The sequence below is a fragment of the Dama dama genome, chromosome 15, assembly GCF_033118175.1.
Source record: "Dama dama isolate Ldn47 chromosome 15, ASM3311817v1, whole genome shotgun sequence".
Taxonomy (NCBI): domain Eukaryota; kingdom Metazoa; phylum Chordata; class Mammalia; order Artiodactyla; family Cervidae; genus Dama; species Dama dama.
The window spans coordinates 88,209,346-88,231,150 of record NC_083695.1 but is presented as its reverse complement, the minus strand read 5'-3'; the positions used below and the strand labels follow the sequence as shown (position 1 = coordinate 88,231,150).

Genomic DNA, 21,805 nt, shown 5'->3' with positions numbered 1-21,805 from the left:
CCTGAGAAATCTGTATGCAGGTCAAGAAGCAAGACTTAGAACTGGACATGGAACAATGGACTGGTTCCAAAGTGGGAAAGGAGTACCTCAGGGCTGTACATTGCCACCCTGCATATTTAACTTAAATGCAGAGTACATCATGCGAAATGCCCGACTGGATGAAGCACTAGCTGGAACCAAGATTGCCAGGAGAAATATCAATAACCTAGATATGCACCACCCTTATGGCAGAAAGCAAAGAGGAACTAAAAAGCCTCTTGAGGAAAGTGAGAGGAAACTGAAAAAGTTGGCTTAAAACTCAACATTCAAAAAACTAAGATCATGGCACATGGTCCCAATCACTTCATGGCTAATAGATGGGGAAACAATGAAAACAGTGACAGGCTGTTTCTTGAGCTCCAAAATGACTGCTGATGGTGACTGCAGTTATGAAATTAAAAGACGCTTACTCCTTGGAAGAAAAGCTATGACCAACCTAGACAGCATATTAAAAACAGAGATATTACTTTGCTGACAAAGGTTCGTCTAGTCAAAGCTATGGTTTTTCCAGTACTAGTGTATGGATGTGAGAGGTGGACTCTAAAGAAAGCTGAGCACTGAAGAATTGGTGCTTTTGAGCTGTGGTGTTGGAGAAGACTCTTGAGAGTCCCTTGGACTGCAAGGAGATCAAACCAATCAATCCTAAAGGAAATCAGTACTGAATATTCATTGGAAGGACTAAAGCTGAAGTTCCAATATTTTGGTCACCTGATGTGAGGAACTGACTCATTGTTAAAGACCCTGATGCTGGGAAAGCCTGACGGCAGAGAGGGAGAAGGGGACGACAGAGGATGAGATGGTTGGACGGTATCACTGACTGGATGGACACCGGAGTTTGAGCAAGCTCTGGGAGTTGGTGATGGACAGGGAAGCTTGGCATGCTGAAGTCCCTGGGGTCGCAAAGAATGGACCACTACTGAGCGAACGAACCTAAAGTCAAGTAAACGCTGGGGGGCGGGGTGGGGATGCGTGACCACCGCACTGCGCCTGCGCCTAGCCTAGAGTGTGGCCAACGTGCTGTCAGCGCGCATGCTCTAACCTGGAGCTTCCCCTGCGCGCCGCCCCACCGTGGCCCAGAGCTTTTGAACCTCTCTGCCAAATCCGGCCGGCGCGCGCATGCGTGTCTGCGGTAGCTGGTCTCCAGAAAACCGGGACAAGCGGCCGCTCTCAGGTTTGCCGGCCGAGCCGGAAGTTGCCCTGTTCTTTCACCTTCCCTCGGTCTGGCGCAAATTAAAGAGTTATAAAGAGAGGTTCCGGAGCCGGCTTGGTCCGTAGGTGGCCGAATGGAGACCGAGACCCTACACGGGCCGCTGAGCCGCTGCCCGACCCTAGCCTCTTCCTGGGATGCTGCGTGCGGAGCCTTGGCCCAGACTCTCCATCTCACCCGGGATGGTCTTGGCGCCCGAGACGCAGACTGGAAGGAGATGCTGGCGCCGCCCGCCGCGGGGTGCGCTGGGCCGGCGGGAACTGGGTTGTGCTCGGGGACACAGCCGCGCTCCTGGGGGAGCCGCGAGGGGAGGCGGGGACCCTGAGGGGAGAGGGTTTGCCCCCGAAATGCGGGAGCCGAGCGGGTGACGGGGCTGTGCGGGCGGCGAAGGCGAGACGGCCGGGCCCGGGTGTCGGGAGGACAGAGGGTCGTCCGCGGGAAAGCTGAGGGGACTCGGGTGTGAATGTTGGGAACGGGGCGGGGGTGGAGGGTGGGCAGGTGAGCGGGGGACAGCGTTTCACACACACCCGCCTTGAGTCCATCTTGTTGGCTCCTGAAGCCCCTTGTCGAGATCAGAACCGACCTCTTATCCTGCAAAAAAAAAAAAAACCTGTCGACCAATGCGACACTTACCTTGCGAGGGACTCTCCTCTTTGGACCAGGTTCAAAGAGGCACTGGCATCCCCACCACCTGCTATTTCTCTAAGGCCAAATTCACTGGCTGTCTAAGGAGGCCTTACAAATAGCTGAGAAAAGAAGAGAAGCTAAAGGCAAAGGAGAAAAGGAAAGATATTCATCTGAAGGCAGAGTTTCAAAGAATAGCAAGGAGAGACAAGAAAGCCTTCGTAAGTGATCAATACAAAGAAATAGAAGAAAACAATAGAATGGGAAAAACTAGAGATCTCTTCAACAAAGTTAGATATACCAAGGGAAAAGTTCATACAAAGATGGGCACAATAAAGGACAAAACAGTATGGACCTAACAGAAGCAGAAGGTATTAAGAAGAGGTGGCAAGAATACACAGAAGACCTATACAAAAAAGATCTTCATGACCCAGATAACCACGATGGTGTGATCATTCACTTAGAGCCAGATATTCTGGAGTGAAGTCAATTGGGCTTTAGGAAGCATCACTAGAAACAAAGCTAGTGGAGGTGATGGAATTCCTTCTTCAGCCGTGTCTTGACTCTTGGCGACCCGCGACCTATGGACTGTAGCCCGCCAGGCTCCTCTGTCCCAGGGATTGCCCAGTTTAGAATACTGGAGTGGGTTGCCGGCTCCTCCTCCAGGGGATTTTCCCCCACCGAGGGATGGAACCCGCGTCTCCTGTTGTCTCCTGCATTTGCAAAGGATGCTTTATCACTGAGCCAGCTGGGAAGCCCGTGGACTAAAATAGGCCTTTAAAAAAATCCAAATGTTGAAAAATCTTCATCAGTTTAATTTTGAAAATGGCACACTTTTCCCCTTTATTCTGCATCTGCCCTCAACCCCCAACTTGTGAACGGTTTTTAATTCGCAGTAGCCGACCAGTAAATACATTTCATTAACTGGTCAGGCAGTTTTCAGGAAGTCGCCTACAGTGTAGATAGAAGTCCAGGGGAAAATAAGAGTGGAGAGCCCTGAGTCTAAAGCATCATTTCCTCATGATTTCTGTATTGAGCATTTATTTGATCAGTGCTTTGCAGGGTGCTTGGACTCCAAATGCAAATGTCAATTAATTGGATAACATGTCAACCCCTGTGGCCCATTAAGGGGGTTAATGACAGTGTTCTGTTAATGACAGGGAACTGTAATACTGCATGTTGTTCAGTCACTCAGTTGTGTCCGACTCTTTGCGACGCCATGGACAGCAGCAGGCCAGGCTTCCCTGTCCATCACCATCTTCTGGAGCTTGCTCAAACTCATGTCCATTGAGTCAGTGATGCCACCCAACCATCTCAGCTTTTGTTATCCCCTTCTCCTGCCTTCAGTCTTTCCATCATCAGGGTCTTTTCTAATGAATCAGCTCTTCGCATGAGGTGCCCGAAGTATTGGAGCTTCAACTTCAGCATCAGTCCTTCCAATGAATATTCAGAGGTGTGTGTGTGTGTGTTAGTCAATCGTGTCTGACTCTTTGTCACTCCATGGACTGTAGCCCACCAGGCTCCCCTGTCCATGGGATTTTCCAGGCAAAGATACTGGAGTGGCTTGCCAGCCCTTCTCCAGGGGATCTTCTCAACCCAAGGATCGAATCTAGGTTGCTTGCGTTGCAGGCAGATTTTTTACCATCTGAGCCACCAGGGAAGCACTATAACACTACATAATATTCTTCATTTTCTTTTCAGCCATGATCTGGTGATTTTGAAAAGGAACCTGAACAGCCAAGATGAAAACCCCTGCTTCCTTCACCTGAGATGTGACCCTCATGGAGGTGAAGAAATCGTTTCTATTGGCATTTTAAGTTCAGCAAGAAATATGGAAGTATACTTAGGAGAGGAGTACTGTGGAACCAGTAGGGGCAAGAATGTTTGTAATGTTCTGGATAACAGGTTTGTGACTTCTGCATGTGGAAGTGTTCTTCTGAAGTAGTGTTTTTTTGAGCTTTTGCAGTATCTGTTGATTCTCTGACATTGGTGCTAAACACTAGGAGAGAGAAGATAAAAACATACCAGCAGAGGTAGAAGTTTAGACCTTTAAGGATCTTAAAGACAGTGTAGATCAGCCTAGTTGGAAGTGTGAATGTGGAAATGGAGAGCTAATGGAAGGTAGAGAAGTCAGTAAAAGATCATAGCTAGTTTGGGAAATGCTTGATGAAAATGAAGTTCTGATAAGTTTCCTATTTGTTTTCTTTAACTCATAAGGAATCTGTTTTCCAAAAATCACTTTGTCAGTCAGCCTGGAACTTTGAACATTTTCTTGTAGGATGCCGTTACCAAATAGAGCATGAGCTCAAGACTGTGCCATACTGGCAAGCTTAACCCATTATTAGACTTTTTTACTTTTTTCCCCCCAATTTCTTATGAAGATTCTGTTCTAATCATTCTTTAATATGAATCAAAGTATGAGCTGCTTTATGTACTATATATGTTGTGTATGACAGATACGTTGTTGAGCTTTAAAATATGCCAGTGCTGCAGAGTATACTTTGGATATATAATTTAATTTTCTTCTATAATTAGTAAGTGGCAGATATTGTCTTCATATCTAGTGCTATTCAGTAGGAAGGCTCTACTGTTCATGCCTCACCAGGAAAACTGAATCTCAAGATTAAAATATTGTCCTGGTAACCTTTATCTTTAAATATAACTCTTCTTAGTGATAATGTGTGAAATTTTTAATAAATCAGTTCTTTTCTATTTTTAGTGAACATGAAAAGATTACTTTATACAAAAAATATCTAAAATTGGAGTCTTGCACACATGCTGGTAAAATAAAGGTAAGTCATTCCTAAATTTTCACTAATTTAAAACTACAGTTGCTTTCCTAATATATAGATATATTTATTTCCATAAATTGGTAATGCAGTTAGTCCAACATGGTCCCTCGTTTTATTTCAAAAATACTTAGTAAACATGTAAAAAGAAATTCTTTTCTAAAATAATTATCAACCTTCTTTTAAAATTTGATCATTTATTTCCTATGGTCACGTCAGTGTACTTTTGTTAGTAGAGCAGTGTTGGACACAATTAGAGAAGTTTCAGACAAGAGCATCCCAAAGTTAAAGGTGTTTAGACTGGTGGTGTCAGCATGAAAAATTTTATTAAGGTAAACTTTACTGATGTCATCAGATCTGGAGAAAGAGTACTGAGCTGGAAATCATAAGCCCTGACTATTAAGTGAGGTCTCTTGCTGACTAAAAAAGTAACCTTGGGCAAGTTCCTTCATCTTTTGGGACCTACTTTGTGGGTAATAATAGGGAACTAAAGAAAATTCTTGGATTATTTTTGTCTCTAAAATTCTGTGCTGATTATTAGTTACAGAGGAGCACAGAACTATCTCAAGATGTTGTTTAGGTGTATACACTAATGGCTTCTAAAGTCATTTTAGTAAAGTGATGCATTCATCCAGCACATATTAGAGTGCGTATAGAATAGCGGCTGCTGTACTCGGCATTTAGGAAGTGGCAGTTATAAAATAAACTGGAATGTTGCTCATATTATAGTGGCAAGACAGGTAGATTAAGTGTGCAAAATAGGCACAACATTCACTGGTGAGAAAGGCTTGGGGGTTGAAAGGCATACTATGCATGTTGAAGTGTGGGTGTATACATTTCATGAGGTACTTATTTGTTGATGACAGTCACATCTTTGGTGCCACACTGAGTTTTTAGATCATGGACCTCTATTCACCTGTGTCTTTATGTGATGTATGAGTTTGTTGTCTCTGAAGATGAATGGGGTTTGTAATTGTGCTTTGGAAGTACCAGGGAGTGCAGAGAGTTTCATTTAGGAAAATCTTTGGGTTTGTATGAAGGCCTCTTCTGGGCCAATACTACCTTCAATAGTTTATGAAAGTTAAATGGTAGTTACTGATGCATATCTTTGAGCACTCACTCAGTGATATATACTGGACATTTTAACGCACAATCCTTATAACAACCATGTAAACTGATTTTACCCCTAACTCAAGCTTGGCATCTGCCCAGGGTCACCCAGGCACAGCCCTCACTGAACTCAGGTCTGTCTGATTCTAAATCCTGTTTGCTTTCCACTTTGCTACTTTGCCGTCCTACAGCACACAGGAAACATCTTGGTTTAGAAGCATATACAAGATGAGGCAGGACACAGCCCTGAAAAGCTCCTGGGACAGAATCCAGAAGAACTAGGCTCAAAGATTGACCTTTATTTACTCTCTTGACAAATTAAAAAAATCACCATGAACTCGTTTTTCATGTGTAAACTATTGAGATCTCTTAGGTTGTCTTAATATTCCCTATGGTTTTAATTCTAAAATACTGAGTTATATTTAGCACTTCACAAACATTTTGCATGGGATCCTGGACAGTCTTCTTTTGTATTAAATGATATAGCATGTTTCAGGATGGTAAGATCTCAGATTGATACAGTTTATCTTTAGTTCCTTAAACAAGAAAACATTATTAAATACAACATTATTTGTATGTAAACTTTTACTTAAAAAGGACTTTTTACATTTTTCTTGTTCTTTTGAATCTTTTCTTGGCTTTGACTGTTCTAGAGACAACTTAAAAATGTACTTGAATTTAATTTTTAGATTCTTGAATGCTTCTTTCTTACTTCAGTATTAATAAGAAATGACCTTAAATAATGGTTGTTTTTATTACTATTAATTTTCCTGGTCTTTTGTGTTATAATAGCTTCTCTCCTTTGGTGAAAAGAACTGTGTGTTCATCAGTAAAGTTGTGGTACACGTGAGGCCAGTCTCGGCACATTCTTCAGCAGGCTGTCCTGCTCTAGGATCAAGGATAGACCTGGAGAGGGTCCAAACCATCATGGAGTCCATGGGGTCAAAGTTATCACCTGGAGCTCAGCAGTTGATGAATATGGTGAGATTACAGCAGCAGGTAAGTAGGAATGGATTTCTTTCCAGATACCATTACAATTCTTTAAATAATAGCTTTTTATTAGGACATGTGGTGACATAAATCTTTTCTATTTAACTATTGTTATTGATGTGACTGTTATCTTTACTAACTTTTCTAAAAGTAACATTCTGTAGCCTTATGCCCTTACAAATAAAATATTTCTATTACAGACTTCATAATTTTCTATGAATTCACTCATTTATTCATTCAGCAAGTATTTACTTAGCCCCTTCTTCGTGAATGATGCTCTGTTCTAGTTACTACAGAAGGTTCCCGGGTGAATTAGTTTATGGCCTGTCCCTAAGGGTCTCTGTGGTCTTACTAGGGGACTACATAGGTGGAATTAGGCATGTGAATTTGGAGGGCTGCAGCTTGAGAGAGAGAGAGCAGTATGGATTAAATCTTCAGTGCTGGAAGGAGTATAATGTAGCTAGGAAACGGATAGAAGTTCATTTCTCTGGAGTGAAGAAGCGATAGGGGAAGCTTCAGGTAGACTAGGGCTGGATCATAGAGGATTTTGAATGCTCTTATGAAGCTTGTGGGCATGTTTTACCTGTTTAAATTAACTCTAATCCACTATTACATGTAAGATGAGGAGTCAGTAGAAAGTGAGACTGCAGGAAGAAAAGGATCTCTGTGTTATTTCTCGTCCAGATGAGGGTTAAGGAGGGTCTAAACTTGAAGGAGGAACCTAGTGCTGGGTGTGAGATGCTACAACAGTGGAACCACTGGGACTTGACAATAACTTAGTATGGGGTTTTGGGGAGAAAAATAGAATCAAACGTGAAACCAAACTTTTGAAGATGGTGATGCCAATAATACACAAGGAACGCAAGGGAGGGAGTGACTTGGAGGGGAAAAAAGTAGTTTAATTTGGGAGTATTGAGTTTTCTATGTGAATACCACATTCCCTGGGGTGACGTTGTGAGCCTTCGGAAACACAGAGGGGCGGGAGCATCCCTAGTAGATGACAGGGAAGGTGATGAAGGGAGAGACCGGAGCCAGGAAGGAAGACCCTGGGCAAGCACCTGCATTTGCTCAGAGCACAGGGAGAGGGGCGAGGAGCCGGAGTACAGGAGCCACTGTTTAGAACACCAGAGATGTGATGTCAGGAGACCTGAATTCAACCGTGTTAGTTCTGTCTTATTTAGCATTGCGTCCTCTATTTAAGGATACATTTCTTCATGTTTACAATCTAAACGGTAATTGTTTACAATCTAGCAAAGCTGCTGAGATCATAGGATGAATGTGAAAGTTTAAATCAAATAATACAAATAAAAAAGTCATATAACTTCTGTGAGATTTGCCATCATTAATGTAGTAGGAGTATCATTGGAGAGACAGGCAGACACAGGAGAACAGGAGAGCTGGTGATGATCTTGGAAACCTCGGAAAGGAGAGCTTCCAAGAGCACAGAGTCCGTCCTCTTCGTACTCTGCTACAGTGATCTCGCCCGCATAGCTCAGGCGGTCCCTAACGGGTGCTCTTGGTCCAGCGCTCCCTCTCCACAGAACAACCAGAATGATTTCAGAGGGTCTATCAGACTCGACTTCCCCCGTGTAATGTCCCGAACTGCTTCCCCTCACACCAGAGTCAATCCAGATTCCTCACCCTGTCATCTCAGATCTGGGCCATCATTCCCACCTCAACACCATCTCCTGTCACGTCTACTCAGATGCTCGTCTCTAGATATTCTGAGGTGTGTGTTCCCCAAATATCCACCTGTGCTCCCACCTCAGGACCTCTGCACTCTTAACTGTTCTCTTTGGCCATAATCCCCTCTTCCTGATCTTAGCAAGTCTGCCCTTTTCTTGTTCTTTCAGCCTCATCTTAAATGTTCCAACTTGAGCGAGACCTTTGCTAGCCACGCTGTTAGATTGTGCCTGCACAATCTGTATCATATTTCCATCATGGCTTTCTTCATTATTTTTGTTGTTTTATATATACACGCACATGTATACATGTATATATATTGCTCTGTTTATCTAATTGAAATATAAGCTTTGTGCAAACAGGAATCTGATCTGTCTTATTTATGACTCTAATGTATATGTTCCTTGATTATCAACTAAGCTTCTTTTGCAGATCCTTAATGGGTCTGCTTGAATAGCGAGATGAAAACCAGATTCTGAAGGATTGGATAGTAAATGAGTAGTTGGAATGTGGAGGTAGCCAGGTTAAAGTGGATTGTTTCAAGAATGCTAGAGATAAGGAACCTGCCTGTATCAGAATCCCTTGGAATGCTTATAAAGACAGAACACTGGCCCTCAGTTGTGACCTAAAACCCTGAGGGTATGATCCAGGACTCAACTATTTCTAACCAGCAACACCAGATGAGCCCTATGCATAGTGTATTTTAAGAACAAATGTTTAAGGGGAAAGATCCAGTGGACATATAGATTAAAAATTTAAAAACAGAAGAAACTGTGTGTGTGTGAAAGATTTTGGAAACATTCAAGAGGGTTAATGAATTTAAAAAAAATCAGTTCATGACTGATATTTATGTTTTAAAAACTTGTCTTTGGAAAATAAATGATGCCAAAGTTTCAGGTGTTTTTTCGGCTATGTCTTTAAGGGTTTTTTTTTTTTTTGCTTTTTTATTTAATTCCCAAAACAATATGCTTTCTTCATCATGAATTTATGTCAGTTCAGAAGTGCATTAGGTAAATCCTGAGTCCTTGCCCAGCTCTTATCTTACTCTCAACCTTGCTGTGTGTCTTTGTAGCTTTGTCTCTCAGCCAGAAATGCAAGTCCTCCAACCAGCAGCACATGTATTGTATCCTGTTTCCCCTCATATGCATGTGCTAAATCCTTACCTGTGGGGGCATTTGGGAAACACCCTGGGGAAGAAAGGAGATGATCCTGTGAACTCTTCTTTTAAACATGCTAATAAATATCCTATTTCTATGGGAAGACTATATTTATGGAATGATTCTCACGGGATATACCTGGTTCTCTGGGGTGGCTTTTGTTTGCAAACAAGTAACCCATGGATTGTCTTTCTGAGAAGTGTCACATAAGCTCTGTAAGTATCTGTTGAGTATAGAGTAGGGGTGTTTCACGATCAGGACCCCTCCTTCTGTGGAAAGGGGGTAACCACGCACACTGTCAAGGCCTTCGCGTGTTCTCTGGGGCAGGGCCTGTCCAGAGGGAAAGGAGGGACTTGGGAGCAGCTTCCTGGCCTCCCCTTGCTTCACCTGCACCTTATGGTTCCTTGTTGCCTGAAAAGCTTTATTCAAGTGGTTTCTTATTTCCTTCTATTTGGAGTTCACATGTGCTGACTTTGATTTGTTTTTGCTTCAGCAGTTTAGAATAACTGAGTAAGAATTCTGTCTCATAGGTGTCTGGCATATGTTTGTCATTTAAAGTTATCTGAGTGGAAACTCTGGGCCATTTTCTCAAAGAAAATATATTCAGTTATTCCAAGATTTTTCACTATTTACCTTGTTTATCTTAAAAAATAAAAAGATTCTCTTTGTTGTTGTTTTTTCAAGGTGAGTAAAAGGTTAAAGCAAATCCTTTAAGAGGGTCAGAGATAAATATTTAATTTTTCACAATTCTGGGAGTATATATACAAATTTGTATTTGCTTTTCACTGTCTTATTTTCAGGGCCTGAATCAGTACCTAACTCAGAGTAGATTTCTGGTAAATATTTGTTGAATGAATGAGTTCTGGGCTAATTTTATCTAAGCATCATTTTTTAGTATATCCAGAAAATATATGGATCGAGTGTCTTCACCTGATCTTGAATAATGCTTTTCTTAGTCTCTCTCACAAGGTGTTGAACAGCATTAACTATGAGATGATATCCCTTGATAAGAATCTCTAGGACTTCCCTGGTGGTCCATTGGTTAAGACTCCAAGCTTCCACCTACAGGGGGCCCGGGTTCAAACCCTGGTTGTGGAATTAAGATCCCTCATGTGGTAGAGTGCAACAAAATAAATAAACAAACAGATAAGTTAATAGAAAAGAATTTCTAGTAAGAGTTCTGGGTTTAGAATTTAGGGTAGAGCCATGTAATATAACAGTTAGCTAGGCTGGAGGTAGTTTTGCTTTTCTCTTGTGGAAATATTGAAGAACATAGCAAGAGCATGCCTCTCTAGAGGAAACTGTAACCTAACAAATGTGAGCCAGTCTTTTCAGGAAGAAATATAGCCTAGCTGGTCGAGTTGAGGCCACAAAACATAATCATTACCCTATAAATTATTACAGCAAACATGGCCCAAAAGTAGCTCATTTTAATCATTGAAAATGTCACAAAAGTATTCAAACTTTAAGCATATAAGTAGAGCATCAAACTTTAAGCAAGTAACTATCTAGTCTATCTTCCAGTGAAAATGAATTGCATATCCTTAGGGTGGCCTACATATGTGACAGTGGACAGATGATTTTCAATTCTAGGAAAATTATCAATTATTGTGACTCATTCAAAAATACCATAAATTAAGGAGGCCTTTTGTAGTGGAAACACTAAAATATGCCTGTGCAGTTTTACTAAGTATGCTTGTATTTATTTGCAGATTTTCCTTAGCAGAACTACACTGGAGTTTGGAATGACTAGAAGTCCTGACTGGAGTTGGGTGTCCGGGGCTCCAGTCCTAGTTCTGCCACAGACAGCTGTGTTACCTTGGCCGGGTTAGCTTTAGTCTTTTCTCCTCAACTCAGTACTGGGACCATGGCTGTAGTCTACTCCATGTGAATGTTCCGAGGCTCAGAGGGAAGAAGGCACCTTGCCTCCAGAGTTAGCTGTCATTGTCATTAATGTTCCTGCTGTTTCCTTGCCTGCCTCCCTTAGAATCGTGTTGCCCTCGGAGAGCAGCTCCAGTCGATCCTGGGAAAGGCAGGACACAGGCACGTGCCGGGACTGCAGTCCTCATCTGCTCCGGGAGCCTTCGACAAGTCATCCTCCACACCTTTTCCTTTCAGAACTGGGCTGACATCTGGAAACGTGACTGAAGACTCAGAAGCTAACACTGAGAAAAGTCTGCAGCCAGCTGGTGGAGGAAGCCTGAGCAGCCTCCAAGAGTGTAAAATTGTGCCACAAAGTCGTTCTCTTCTTGAGAATGACCTGAAGAATGCAGTATCTTCTTTATTATCAAAGAAAGCAAGTGACAGCTCACATATACCTAACTCGGAGTTGCTGCCTCTTCTCCAGAATTTGTGTGGTCAGGTGAGCCATCTCCGGGTGGGACCCGGCATCAAGTGGCAGGACAGCATCCCGAAGCCCGGCGGAGGCACTGGGGGTGTCACGTAAGTGTTTAGACCCGTGTGGTCGGGTGGGGTGTGGGGGAGGATGAGGAGGCAGGTGGAGGAGAGGGGTTTGTTTCAGTAACTTCTGCCTGAAATTGTTTCCGGAGAGAACCGTAGGAGCTTTGACATTTCACCACTGACACATGTAGAGGAAAGAAATAGTCTACGGAGTAGAACGTGTTGCTTTGAAAGAAGTGTGTAAACTGGAGGTGCCGAGCACTTCTCAGGCGTTTGGTGGGAGGAGCATAAGCATCAGACAAGGGTTGGAGTGGAGAGATACCTGTATGAAAGGGGAGGAGCTGTGGTAGCCATGATGTGTACACTGTTTGCCCGATTGTATGAAGTGAGCCCTTGCAATGGATTTTCCTTGTAGATCCTGTGTGACCTGGGCTAATTTTGGAGTCATCCAAACAGTTTTCAGCTCTTAATTATTTATAGTATACAGCCTCTTATCCTCTGATTTCATAATTCCAATTTTTTCCACTCCTGCTTTGATTGAGGGATAGTTAAGTGTTTAGTATGTGCAGGAGACAGAAGAGACACAGGTTCGATCCCTGGGTTGGGAAGATCCCCTGGACTAGGAAATGGCAACCCACTCCAGTATTCTTGCCTGGAAAATTCCATGGACAGAGGAGCCTGGTGGGCTATAGTCCATGAGGCTGCAAAGAGTTGGGCGTGACTGAGCACACACACACCGTCCTTTAGATAGACGGAATGTTTCCAAATATTGAACTAGATGGGAATTCAGGACTTTAGCCATGGTTCTGACTTAACTATTTTGCCTTACTATTTCAGTCTTTTGAGTTAAGACTTTTTTTACATCTCAAATGAGGTCGTTGTATTGGTTGAAATTTTCTTAATGTATTTAATAGCATTAAAATTTGAGGAGTTTAGTAAGTTATTGAAACAAATAGTGGTCCTTCTTTGGGAAGAACAAGGAAAGGTGACAGTGTTTTAGTTGTTGACAGTCTTCATCAGTGTTAACCTGTGACATGGCAAAATGAACCAATACTAAAACGCAAAGAAAACAAAACCTAAACCTTAAAAACTGCGCTTCCCTGACAGCTCAGTTGGTGAAGAATCTGTCTGCAATGCAGGAGACCCTGGTTCAATTCCTGGGTCGGGAAGATCTGCTGGAGAAGGGACAGGCTTCTCACTCCAGTATTCTGGTCTGGAGAATTCCATGGACTGTATAGTCCATAGGGTTGCAAAGAGTCGGACACGACTGAGCAACTTCCATTTCCACTTTTCTGATTCCAGCTGAGCTGGAATGTCTCCAGTACTCTCAGATCTTCCCTGTTAACAATAAAAATCCCTGGATATAATACAACAAACACGAAAGACTATAAAAGGTGGAGAGAAGTCAGATTGCTTAGGGCTGCTGAAGCTTAGTGTTTCTTAGTTCCTGGTTATCAGAGTTTCTTTCATCATAGAGGGATACAGGATTTTGTCAAGTATTTTTCCTATGGCCATTTATTTGATCATGAATTTTCTTCGGTAATCTCTTCATATGGTGAACTACATTAGTTTCAAAAACTGAACCTGCCTAGCATACCTAGAATAGATCCCACTTGATTGTGGGGTCTAATTCTTTTTATACAATGCTGGAACTGATTTGCTAATATTCTGTCAAGTATTCTTACATAGAATTCATTGGAGATACTACTCTGTATTTATCTTTTACTGTCTTTGTCTGGTTTTATATTATGAGGGTGATACTGGTCTCATAAAATGAGTTCTACCTTTTTTTGAGTTCTATATTTTAGAAGAGATTGTGTAAAATTGATGTGATTTTTTTCGTATGATGTTTGGTATTGGTAGAAGTCTCCAATGAAAACCAGTTGGGCCTGGATGATTTCTTTCCTAGTAACTGTTAAATTACAAATTGAATTTCTTTTTTTTTTTTTTAAATTACAAATTGAATTTCTAACACAGTAAAGTTGTCAGTTCTCCCCGTTGACATGAAGGTTTAATGCAATACATACTAAAATTTCACCACAATATTTTGTAGACATAGACAGGATTATTTTAAAAATTATATGAAAAGCAAAAGAGGAAGAATAGCTAAGACAGCCTTGAGAAAGAAGAATGAGCTGGGAGGAGTCCCTCTTCCAATGTCGAGTCTTGTACAGCGAGAGTGTCAAGACCAGGCAGTGATGGCAGAAGGGCAGACCGGGGCTCAGTGGAGGCCGGTAGAGGGTTCAGAGGTAGACCCACACAGGTGTGCTCCACTGAGTTTTGACAGAGGCGCAACAGCAGTGCAATAAAGGAAGAAGAGTCTTTATAACTCGGGGTGCTGGAGCAGATGGATAGCCAAGGAGCAAGAAGTGAACTATGACCCAAACCTTGTACCTTGTATAAAACTTCACTCAAAATGGATCAGAGACTTAAGTGTAAAACATAGAGCTATGGAAGTTTTCTAATAATCCATAGGAGACATTCTTTGGGAACCTAGACAAGACACCAAAAATGTTTGACCTCCATGAAAATGTTAGAACTTTTGCTCTGTGAAAGACTCTTTTAGGAGGAATAAAATACAAGTTCCAAAGTGGGAAAAAAATATTTTCAGATTACAAATCCAACAAATGACTTACATCTAAAATATAGAGAGTACTGAAAACTCAACATTAAAAAAAAAATAAAATCCAATTAGAACATGGGTAAAAGACCACAGAGAGACATTTTTACCAGATAAGATGTACAAAGCAAATAACCACATGAAAAGATGAGCTGTTTTTGACCTCATGGCTATTAAGGAAGGGCACATTAAAACCACAAGACACAAGATACCACTATACAATTATTCAGATGGTTAAAATAAAAAGTTTAAAAATGGTGACAAAACCAGATACCAATGAGAAATGGGATCTCTCATACATTGCTCATGGGGATTTAAAGTAGTACGCCACTTTAAAAAAGGTTTGGCAGTTTCTCATAGCTAAACATGTCACCATGTGACTCAGAAATCAGACTCCTGAGCATTTATCCCAGAGAAATGAAAACTTCTTTTTTTCATTAATTAATTTAGTTTTGGTTGTGCTGGGACTCCACTGCTGCGCGTGGGCTTTCTCGAGCTGTGGCGAGCAAGGGCTGCTCTTCGTTGCTTGGCGCTGGCTTCTCATTCGTTGCTCTGTGGCATGTGGAATCGTTCCCAACTAGGGATTGAACCCGTGTCCCCTAAGTTGGAAGGTGGATTCCTATCTGTTGTACCACCAGGGAACTCCCCCAAGAATATTTTTCCACATAAAAATCAATACACAATTGTTCATAGCTTTATTTGTAAAAGCCCAAAACTATAAGCAGCCAATATGTCTTAAAGTTGATGAATGGTTAAATTAACCCTGGTACATCCATATCATGGGATGCTATCAGCAGTAAAAAGGAATGACCAAAAAAAAAAAGGAATGACCTATTGACACATGCAACAATTTGGTTGTCTGGCAAAGGCATTATGCTGATCTACAAAAGAGAATCTCAAGAAGTCACGTTACATGGTTCCATTTCTGTAGCATTCTCATAATACAGATGAACACTGTAAGTGATTACGAGGTGTTCGGGATGGAGGAGATTAGGGAAGTGATGTGACAATGAAAGGGTAGCAGGAGGGAGATCATTGTAGTTAAGGGATAGTTCTGTCTCTTGATTGTGGTGATATTTACATGAATGTGTGTACGTATGATAAAATGGCATACATACACTGTATTGACATCAAATTCCTGATCTTGATATTATACCATAGTTACATAAGAAGTAAAGACCAGGACCATTTGGTGAAGGGTACTGGGCAAATATAGTATCTTTACAACTTCCTATGAATCTATAGTTATTTGAAAAGAAAGAGAACAATAAAAAGCTTCTTGTATATTCTAGAGTGTTGTTGTTCAGTCATTGTTGTTTGACCCTCTGCAACCCCATGGACTGCAGCACGCCAGTCTTCCCTGTCCTTCACCATCTCCCGGAGCTTGCTCAGACTCATGTCCATTGAGTTGGTGATGCCATCCAACCATCTCATCCTCTGTCATCCCCTTCTCCTCTTTATTCTTTCCCAGCATCAGAATCTTTTTCAGTGAGTTGGCCCTTCGCATCAGGTGGCCAAAGTATTGGAGCTTCAGCTTCAGCATCAGTCCTTCCAACAAATATTCAGGGTTGATTTCCTTTAGGATGGACTGGTTTGATCTCCTTGCTGTCCAAAGGACTCTCAAGAGTCTTCTCCAGCCCCGCAGTTCAAAAGCATCAATTCTTTGGTGCTCAGCCTTCTTTATGGTCCAACTCTCTCATCCATGCATGAGTACTAGAAACCACTACATTCTAGATTAGCAGTTCTCAAAGTTTTTGGTCTTTACCCTCTTAAAAATAATTGAGCACTCCAAAGAACTTTTATTTATGTAGGCTATATAAAAATATTTATTAGTTTAGAAATAACAATAAACCCATTACATAGTAACATAAATATCTTTTTGAAAAAATACCATGTTTTCTTTTTAAAAAGTTTAGTGACAATGGTATTGTTTCAAATGTATGTAAAACTGTATTGACTTTGGGTTGTAGTTTCATATATGTTGCCTTACAGAGCTAGTAAGACCACAGTAGAAATACTGAGAACAAATCAAGTTACCTCTGAGAAAAACATTTATCTATACCCTAAACCTACTACCTTAAAGAATTCTAGGAAACAGAATATACAACCATATAGCTATTAGTCATCACAGTAATGACATTACATGGTGTGGCCTCTGGATAATTCATTGTACATTTATTGTACAATTCATGTTCATTTAACTTAGTGTTATTATAAAAAATACTTTTGACCTCATGGAATACCCGGAAAAATATGAGGAGATCCTAGAGTTTTGTGGACCATTCTGAAATTCACTGTCCTTGTCCTTCCAATGCTTTAGAAGGTTGTTTGGATGAAGAAAAGAGAAAACTGAGAAAACTGTTAAAATGGTAGGGTTGCTTGGGGAAGGACTTGGAAGACATACAAAGACCTTAAAGAAAAAGCAAGATTGCTTTTGATTTGGAGCTCAAAACCAAAAAGAAAGACCCTTTGTATCTAAAGACTTGATTTTGAGGGTAGAAATTCTGTCATCTTCATTTTTATATTCTTATTTCAATTTATGCTTAAATATTTAAAGAACTGAAGCAATAATAATGCTTTGAGCATTCAAGATTGTATGTGTCTAGAACCTGGAAATATGTTGGAAGGAGACAGAATGTAGTTGTGGAAACAAATTTCAGCAATGTGTATTGGCTACTTTATTGTAGTGTATTTTGGCTGTTTTGTTATAATACTAGGGAAAATTGTCATAATATTTTTTTAAATTTATTTTTAGAGTAGAAGAGCAACCTCTTTGTTCCTATTTGGAAAAGATTCTTTCTAAAAATATGGAACTGATGGAAAAGAAACTTACAGACTACATTGATCAGCAAATATATAAGCTCCAGGAGCACATAGATAATAAGATTGCTTTGTTAATGGGCTTGCTGCAACGTCCGAACTCCCCACCCTCTGGGATGCCTCTGAGACATTATGACTCTGGAGAAGGACTTTCAAATGGAGAAAGATAAACGCTCAACATGTACAAAGTACTACAGATATTTATTACATATTTATTAGAAAGCCAAACCCTACCCCAGAAAGTTTATGAAAAGCAAGTATTTAATGTCCTTTGAAATATTACCACTTACGTGAAGTGACCTCAGTGTTCATTTTCCTGCACACATTGTAAATCCAGTACTGTACACTATGTTAACATGGTGTGATCTTCAGTTATTTTTGTTTGTAATATTTTTCACTCTTACTGAAATTTATGTATACTTCTGGATTAAATGTTTAAGATTTTAAGGATTTCTAAAGCAGTTCGTTAGTTTGTATTGTGTATGTGTTTTGTTGAAGTACTTTTTTTTATACAAAGACTTTTTACAGTCTTAGGAGTCTGAAAAATAATGCTTAGGGTATTTGATAATTTTTCTTTTTCTAATTGTTTTTGAAAAATTGGGAAGACTTGGAAACTTCATTAAAATCTCTAATTGACATTTTGTATTGTTTATCTCAGGTAATGAGGAAAATGCAGTGTTTGGCATGTGTGAAAGTAGTTTACACTGATGTTAGTATCATTGGTTTCAGTGCAGTGTCGTAGTAGAGAGGGAAGTACAAAGCAGAGCCAGCCTATTCCTTATTAGGAATGTTATCTTAGATCTAGTGTTTGATGTAAAATGAGAGAAGTCATTTTATTTTATCTCAGTCAATCCAAAAGATACAAGGAACTGTTTTCCTTTCTGGACTGGTACAGGTTCCTCTTTCCAGAACCCTTTTCTGTATATTTAAAGCATGAAATTCTGAGGATCTGCATTGAGGGGTTGAGGCATATGAATCAAGGAGATTACAGTTCTCTCAGGCAGACTTAATTTTTAGAAATTATAACTTATCATATGTGTGTTAAGGGTGATGATTCACATTTAAAAAATAAATGTATCCACTCTGGAAACTACTTGTCTAAGTAAACAAATTTATTTTCAACTCTCTTTTCTAATTGGAGGATAACTGCTTTTACATTGTTGTGTTGGTTTCTGCCTTACAACACCGTGAATGTATATATATCCCTTTCCTCTTGAGCCTACCTCCCTCAACTATCTTTTCTTAAAATGCTTTATGAAAGGGGGTGTTTTGCAATCGACTTTGTGGTCAGTTCTTTCAAATGAGGGCAATTTACATACTCTCGTTCATTTGTATCACACTACAAAGGTGACACAGTATATGGGACATACTCTCACTACAGCCACTTGAGAATTTGCATATTTTTCTATTCTTTTCTAATTGATGGGACAACATACATAGCTGTAAGATAGTATTTCCATTGTTGTTCAGGAGAAATGCCTCTCCCTCCAAGCTGAGCCCTTTAGTTCAGTTTTACAGCTTCTGGTAGTTGTAGTCTGTTGATTTACAAAATGTTTCCTTCCAGAGCTTCCCTGGTGGCTCAGTGGTAACGAATCTGCCCGCCCAAGCAGGCGACACAGGTTCGGTCCCTGATCTGGGATGATCCCACATGCCTCGGAGCACCTAAGTCCCTGTGTCACAACCCCTGAGCCTGTGCTTTAGAGCCTGGGAGCCGCAGCTGCTGGAGCCTGCATGACCTAAGCCTGTGCTCTGCAGTAAGAGAAGCCACCACATTGAGGAGCCCACTCGCTGCAACTAGAGAAAAGCCCATGCAGCAGCAAAGACCCAGCAAAGCCAAAAACAATTGAAATTATTTTTAAAAAGGCCTCCTTCCAGGTACGTGACTCATATTAGAAGTCTCACCTTGATTACATCTGAAACAGAAATATGGTCATATCAAAGACACACAAAAAGATATATAAAAGTTCAAGACTGAAAAGAGCTGATATCAAATATTCTTCAACTGAATTTTCCACCTTATAGACACCAAAATCTCTCTCTTAAAAAAGTGTGGGGAAGATGGGCCTGGAATGCAGGACTCCTTTCCTTCTCCTTGTTTCCTGATGCCCATGTAGATTTTGGTGTAGAACCTTATTTTGAATTGATCTCCTTTGACATTTGAAATCCACGGCTATTGAAAGGTGAAGTGACTCATCTCTCAAGGGAAAGCAAATACAGCATCTTCCTCGTTGTCCCTTCTTGCCCTCACATCACTACTTCCTCCTTCTTAAAGGCAGCCCAGGGTTTCAGTTTTCTACCATTCTGACATTTCTTCTCTAAGTGTTCTTGGAGAACATATGTCCATGATGATGTAGAGGAAAAAACACAAGGATAGATAAATCTGAGCTCTTCCTTGTTGGTCACTTAACTGCTGTCTAACTTTGCATGAGGGATTCAATATTTTTAATAACTTCAGTTTTCCCTTCTGTAAAATGGGAATATCACAGCTTCCATCTTGTGTGAGTTTATAATACTCTGAACATGAAGCAACTAGTACAGGTCTGGCACACAGGAGGAAACAATAAATGTTAATCTCCCTCTTCCCTATTTTTGGCTACGCTGAATCTTCCCTGCTGTGTGTGGGCTGTTCTCTAGTTGTGATGTGCAGGCTTCTCACTGCAGTGGTTTGTCTTGTGGCAGAGCACAGGCTCTGGGGGTCCCAGGCTCAGTCGTTGTGGCGTGTGGGCTTGGCTGCTCCACAAGTGGAATCTCCCCAGACCAGGGATTGAACCCTTGTACCCTATGCATGGGTTCCTATCCATTGTACCACTAGGGAAGTCGTATGATTCTTAATAACCCTAGAATTCCAGGCAATTTGAAAGCCCCACTTCTCTTTTATTTCTTTGAAGGATAAAGAGAAGTCAGTTCTATGTCAGTGGTGTAGGGCTGTGATTCTCAATGTGTGGCAGCATCAGGATGACCTGGGAAGTTGTTACCTGTGCAGATTCTCAGGCCCCACCCACCCTGTTTGAGTCCGAATTGGGGGTGTGGTGGGGCCCAGCAATTATGCTTTTAAGTAACTCTGCACGTGCTTCTGATACTCCGTCCAGTTTCAGAACCACTGGGATAGGGTAAGGAACAGTACGGGCTCTGGAGCCAGGTTGCTTGGATTCAGTTCCTCTCCGCCTTCCATTAGTATGTGCCTTTGGTCACATTAAGTGACTTCTCTGGACTTTCTTGGGCTTCTCCAGTGACTCAGCTGGTACAGAACCTGCCTGCCAATGCAGGAGGTCCTGGAGATGTGAATTCTATGCCTGGGTCTGGAAGATCCCCTAGAGTAGGAAATGGCAACCCACTCCAGTATGGGAGCCTGGAGAATTCCATGGATAGAGGAGCCTGGGGATTACAGTCCATGGGGTTGCAAAGGATCGGACACAGTTCAGCAATGGAGCACAGCACACTGGACTTTCTTAGCCATTGACTGGGAATTAGATCACATCTACCCCTGTAGATGTGAAGATGAGAAGGCTGTTGAGAAGATTAACTGAGGCAGTTCTCATGAAACCTTGAGACAGTCTTGTAGTTTAGTGCCCTGTTCTCAGCTTGGCCTCACACTGAGATCACCTGGGCACTTAAAAAAAAAAAAAAAAGGAAAAAAACGGAAAAACCAAAACCACCCGTGGGTGTATATTTATTTCAAAATAAAAGGTTAAAAATAATCAATTGGTTCTTGGGTCCCACCCCTGGAGATTGTGATCTGAGTCCAGGGTGTTCAGCCCATAGATCTGGGTTTTGGGAAGCTCCCCCGCTGATTATAATGCACAGAAAAGTCCGGAACTAGAAGTTCAGTATCCTGGGGACAAGAATCTGGAACTAGACTAGCTGGCTACTAACTCTGGTCATCCGGTTTACAAACAGTATGATCTGAGACAAGTTCTCAACCTCCCTGTGAGCTTGAGCTGGGGGCACAATCATCAGTCAGTGACTTATCAGCCGTGCCCATCATCATCATCTATAAGCAGCTGTCTGTCTAACAGGTTTTGCAGTATGGGCAGAGACGTCAGCCTTTCTTGCTCAGAGATCAAAGTCTCCACTTGCTGAAAGTGGGGAAAGACGATTCTGATGTGTGGTTTTCTGCTTATTGTCCAGGTGCCGTCCTCACTAGGGCTGAGTTTCAGGATCAGGGCTTTGTGGGTGTCCGCTCCCCACTGGGAGATCCCCACTCAGCCACGTTGCTGGAAGTGAACCATGGTTCCCTCAGCACAGGCTTGGCTACCAGGACTTTATGTCCACAGTGTGAAGCTCTGGAGAGAACACATGTATGACGTCTTGATACAGGGTTCACAAAGAGGAAAAATTTCTTAGAGCCTGAAGGAGGACAGTTTTA

The 21,805-nt window shown here is 41.4% G+C and overlaps 1 protein-coding gene across 4 annotated transcripts; it reads left to right on the top strand.

Moving 5' to 3' along the window:
- The first annotated feature begins 1,102 nt into the window (after window positions 1-1,102).
- Window positions 1,103-18,529, top strand: LOC133070500 (ATPase PAAT-like). 4 transcript variants are annotated; one of them, XM_061162840.1, is made up of 6 exons: window positions 1,103-1,486; window positions 3,572-3,775; window positions 4,590-4,662; window positions 6,562-6,750; window positions 11,587-12,041; window positions 17,375-18,529. In XM_061162840.1, the coding sequence occupies exons 1-6, from the start codon at window positions 1,323-1,325 to the stop codon at window positions 17,607-17,609; spliced, it is 1,320 nt and encodes a 439-aa protein (XP_061018823.1). In that variant the 5' UTR covers window positions 1,103-1,322; the 3' UTR covers window positions 17,610-18,529. The 4 variants fall into 4 exon arrangements, with proteins under 4 accessions (XP_061018823.1, XP_061018822.1, XP_061018825.1 ...); XM_061162839.1 differs by having other exon boundaries at window positions 6,562-6,768; XM_061162842.1 differs by having other exon boundaries at window positions 6,562-6,768; window positions 17,380-17,555.
- Window positions 18,530-21,805: the final 3,276 nt, after the last annotated feature.

What these genes read in the sequence shown, in the direction of transcription:
- LOC133070500 (XM_061162839.1), top strand. Translation starts at nt 1,323, where the DNA reads ATGGAGACCGAGACCCTACACGGGCCGCTGAGCCGCTGCCCGACCCTA. An exon ending in TGTAATGTTCTGGATAACAG is followed by an intron (nt 3,776 to 4,589) that starts GTTTGTGACTTC and finishes TTCTATTTTTAG; the next exon opens with TGAACATGAAAAGATTACTT. An exon ending in TGGTGAGATTACAGCAGCAG is followed by an intron (nt 6,769 to 11,586) that starts GTAAGTAGGAAT and finishes TGCCTCCCTTAG; the next exon opens with AATCGTGTTGCCCTCGGAGA.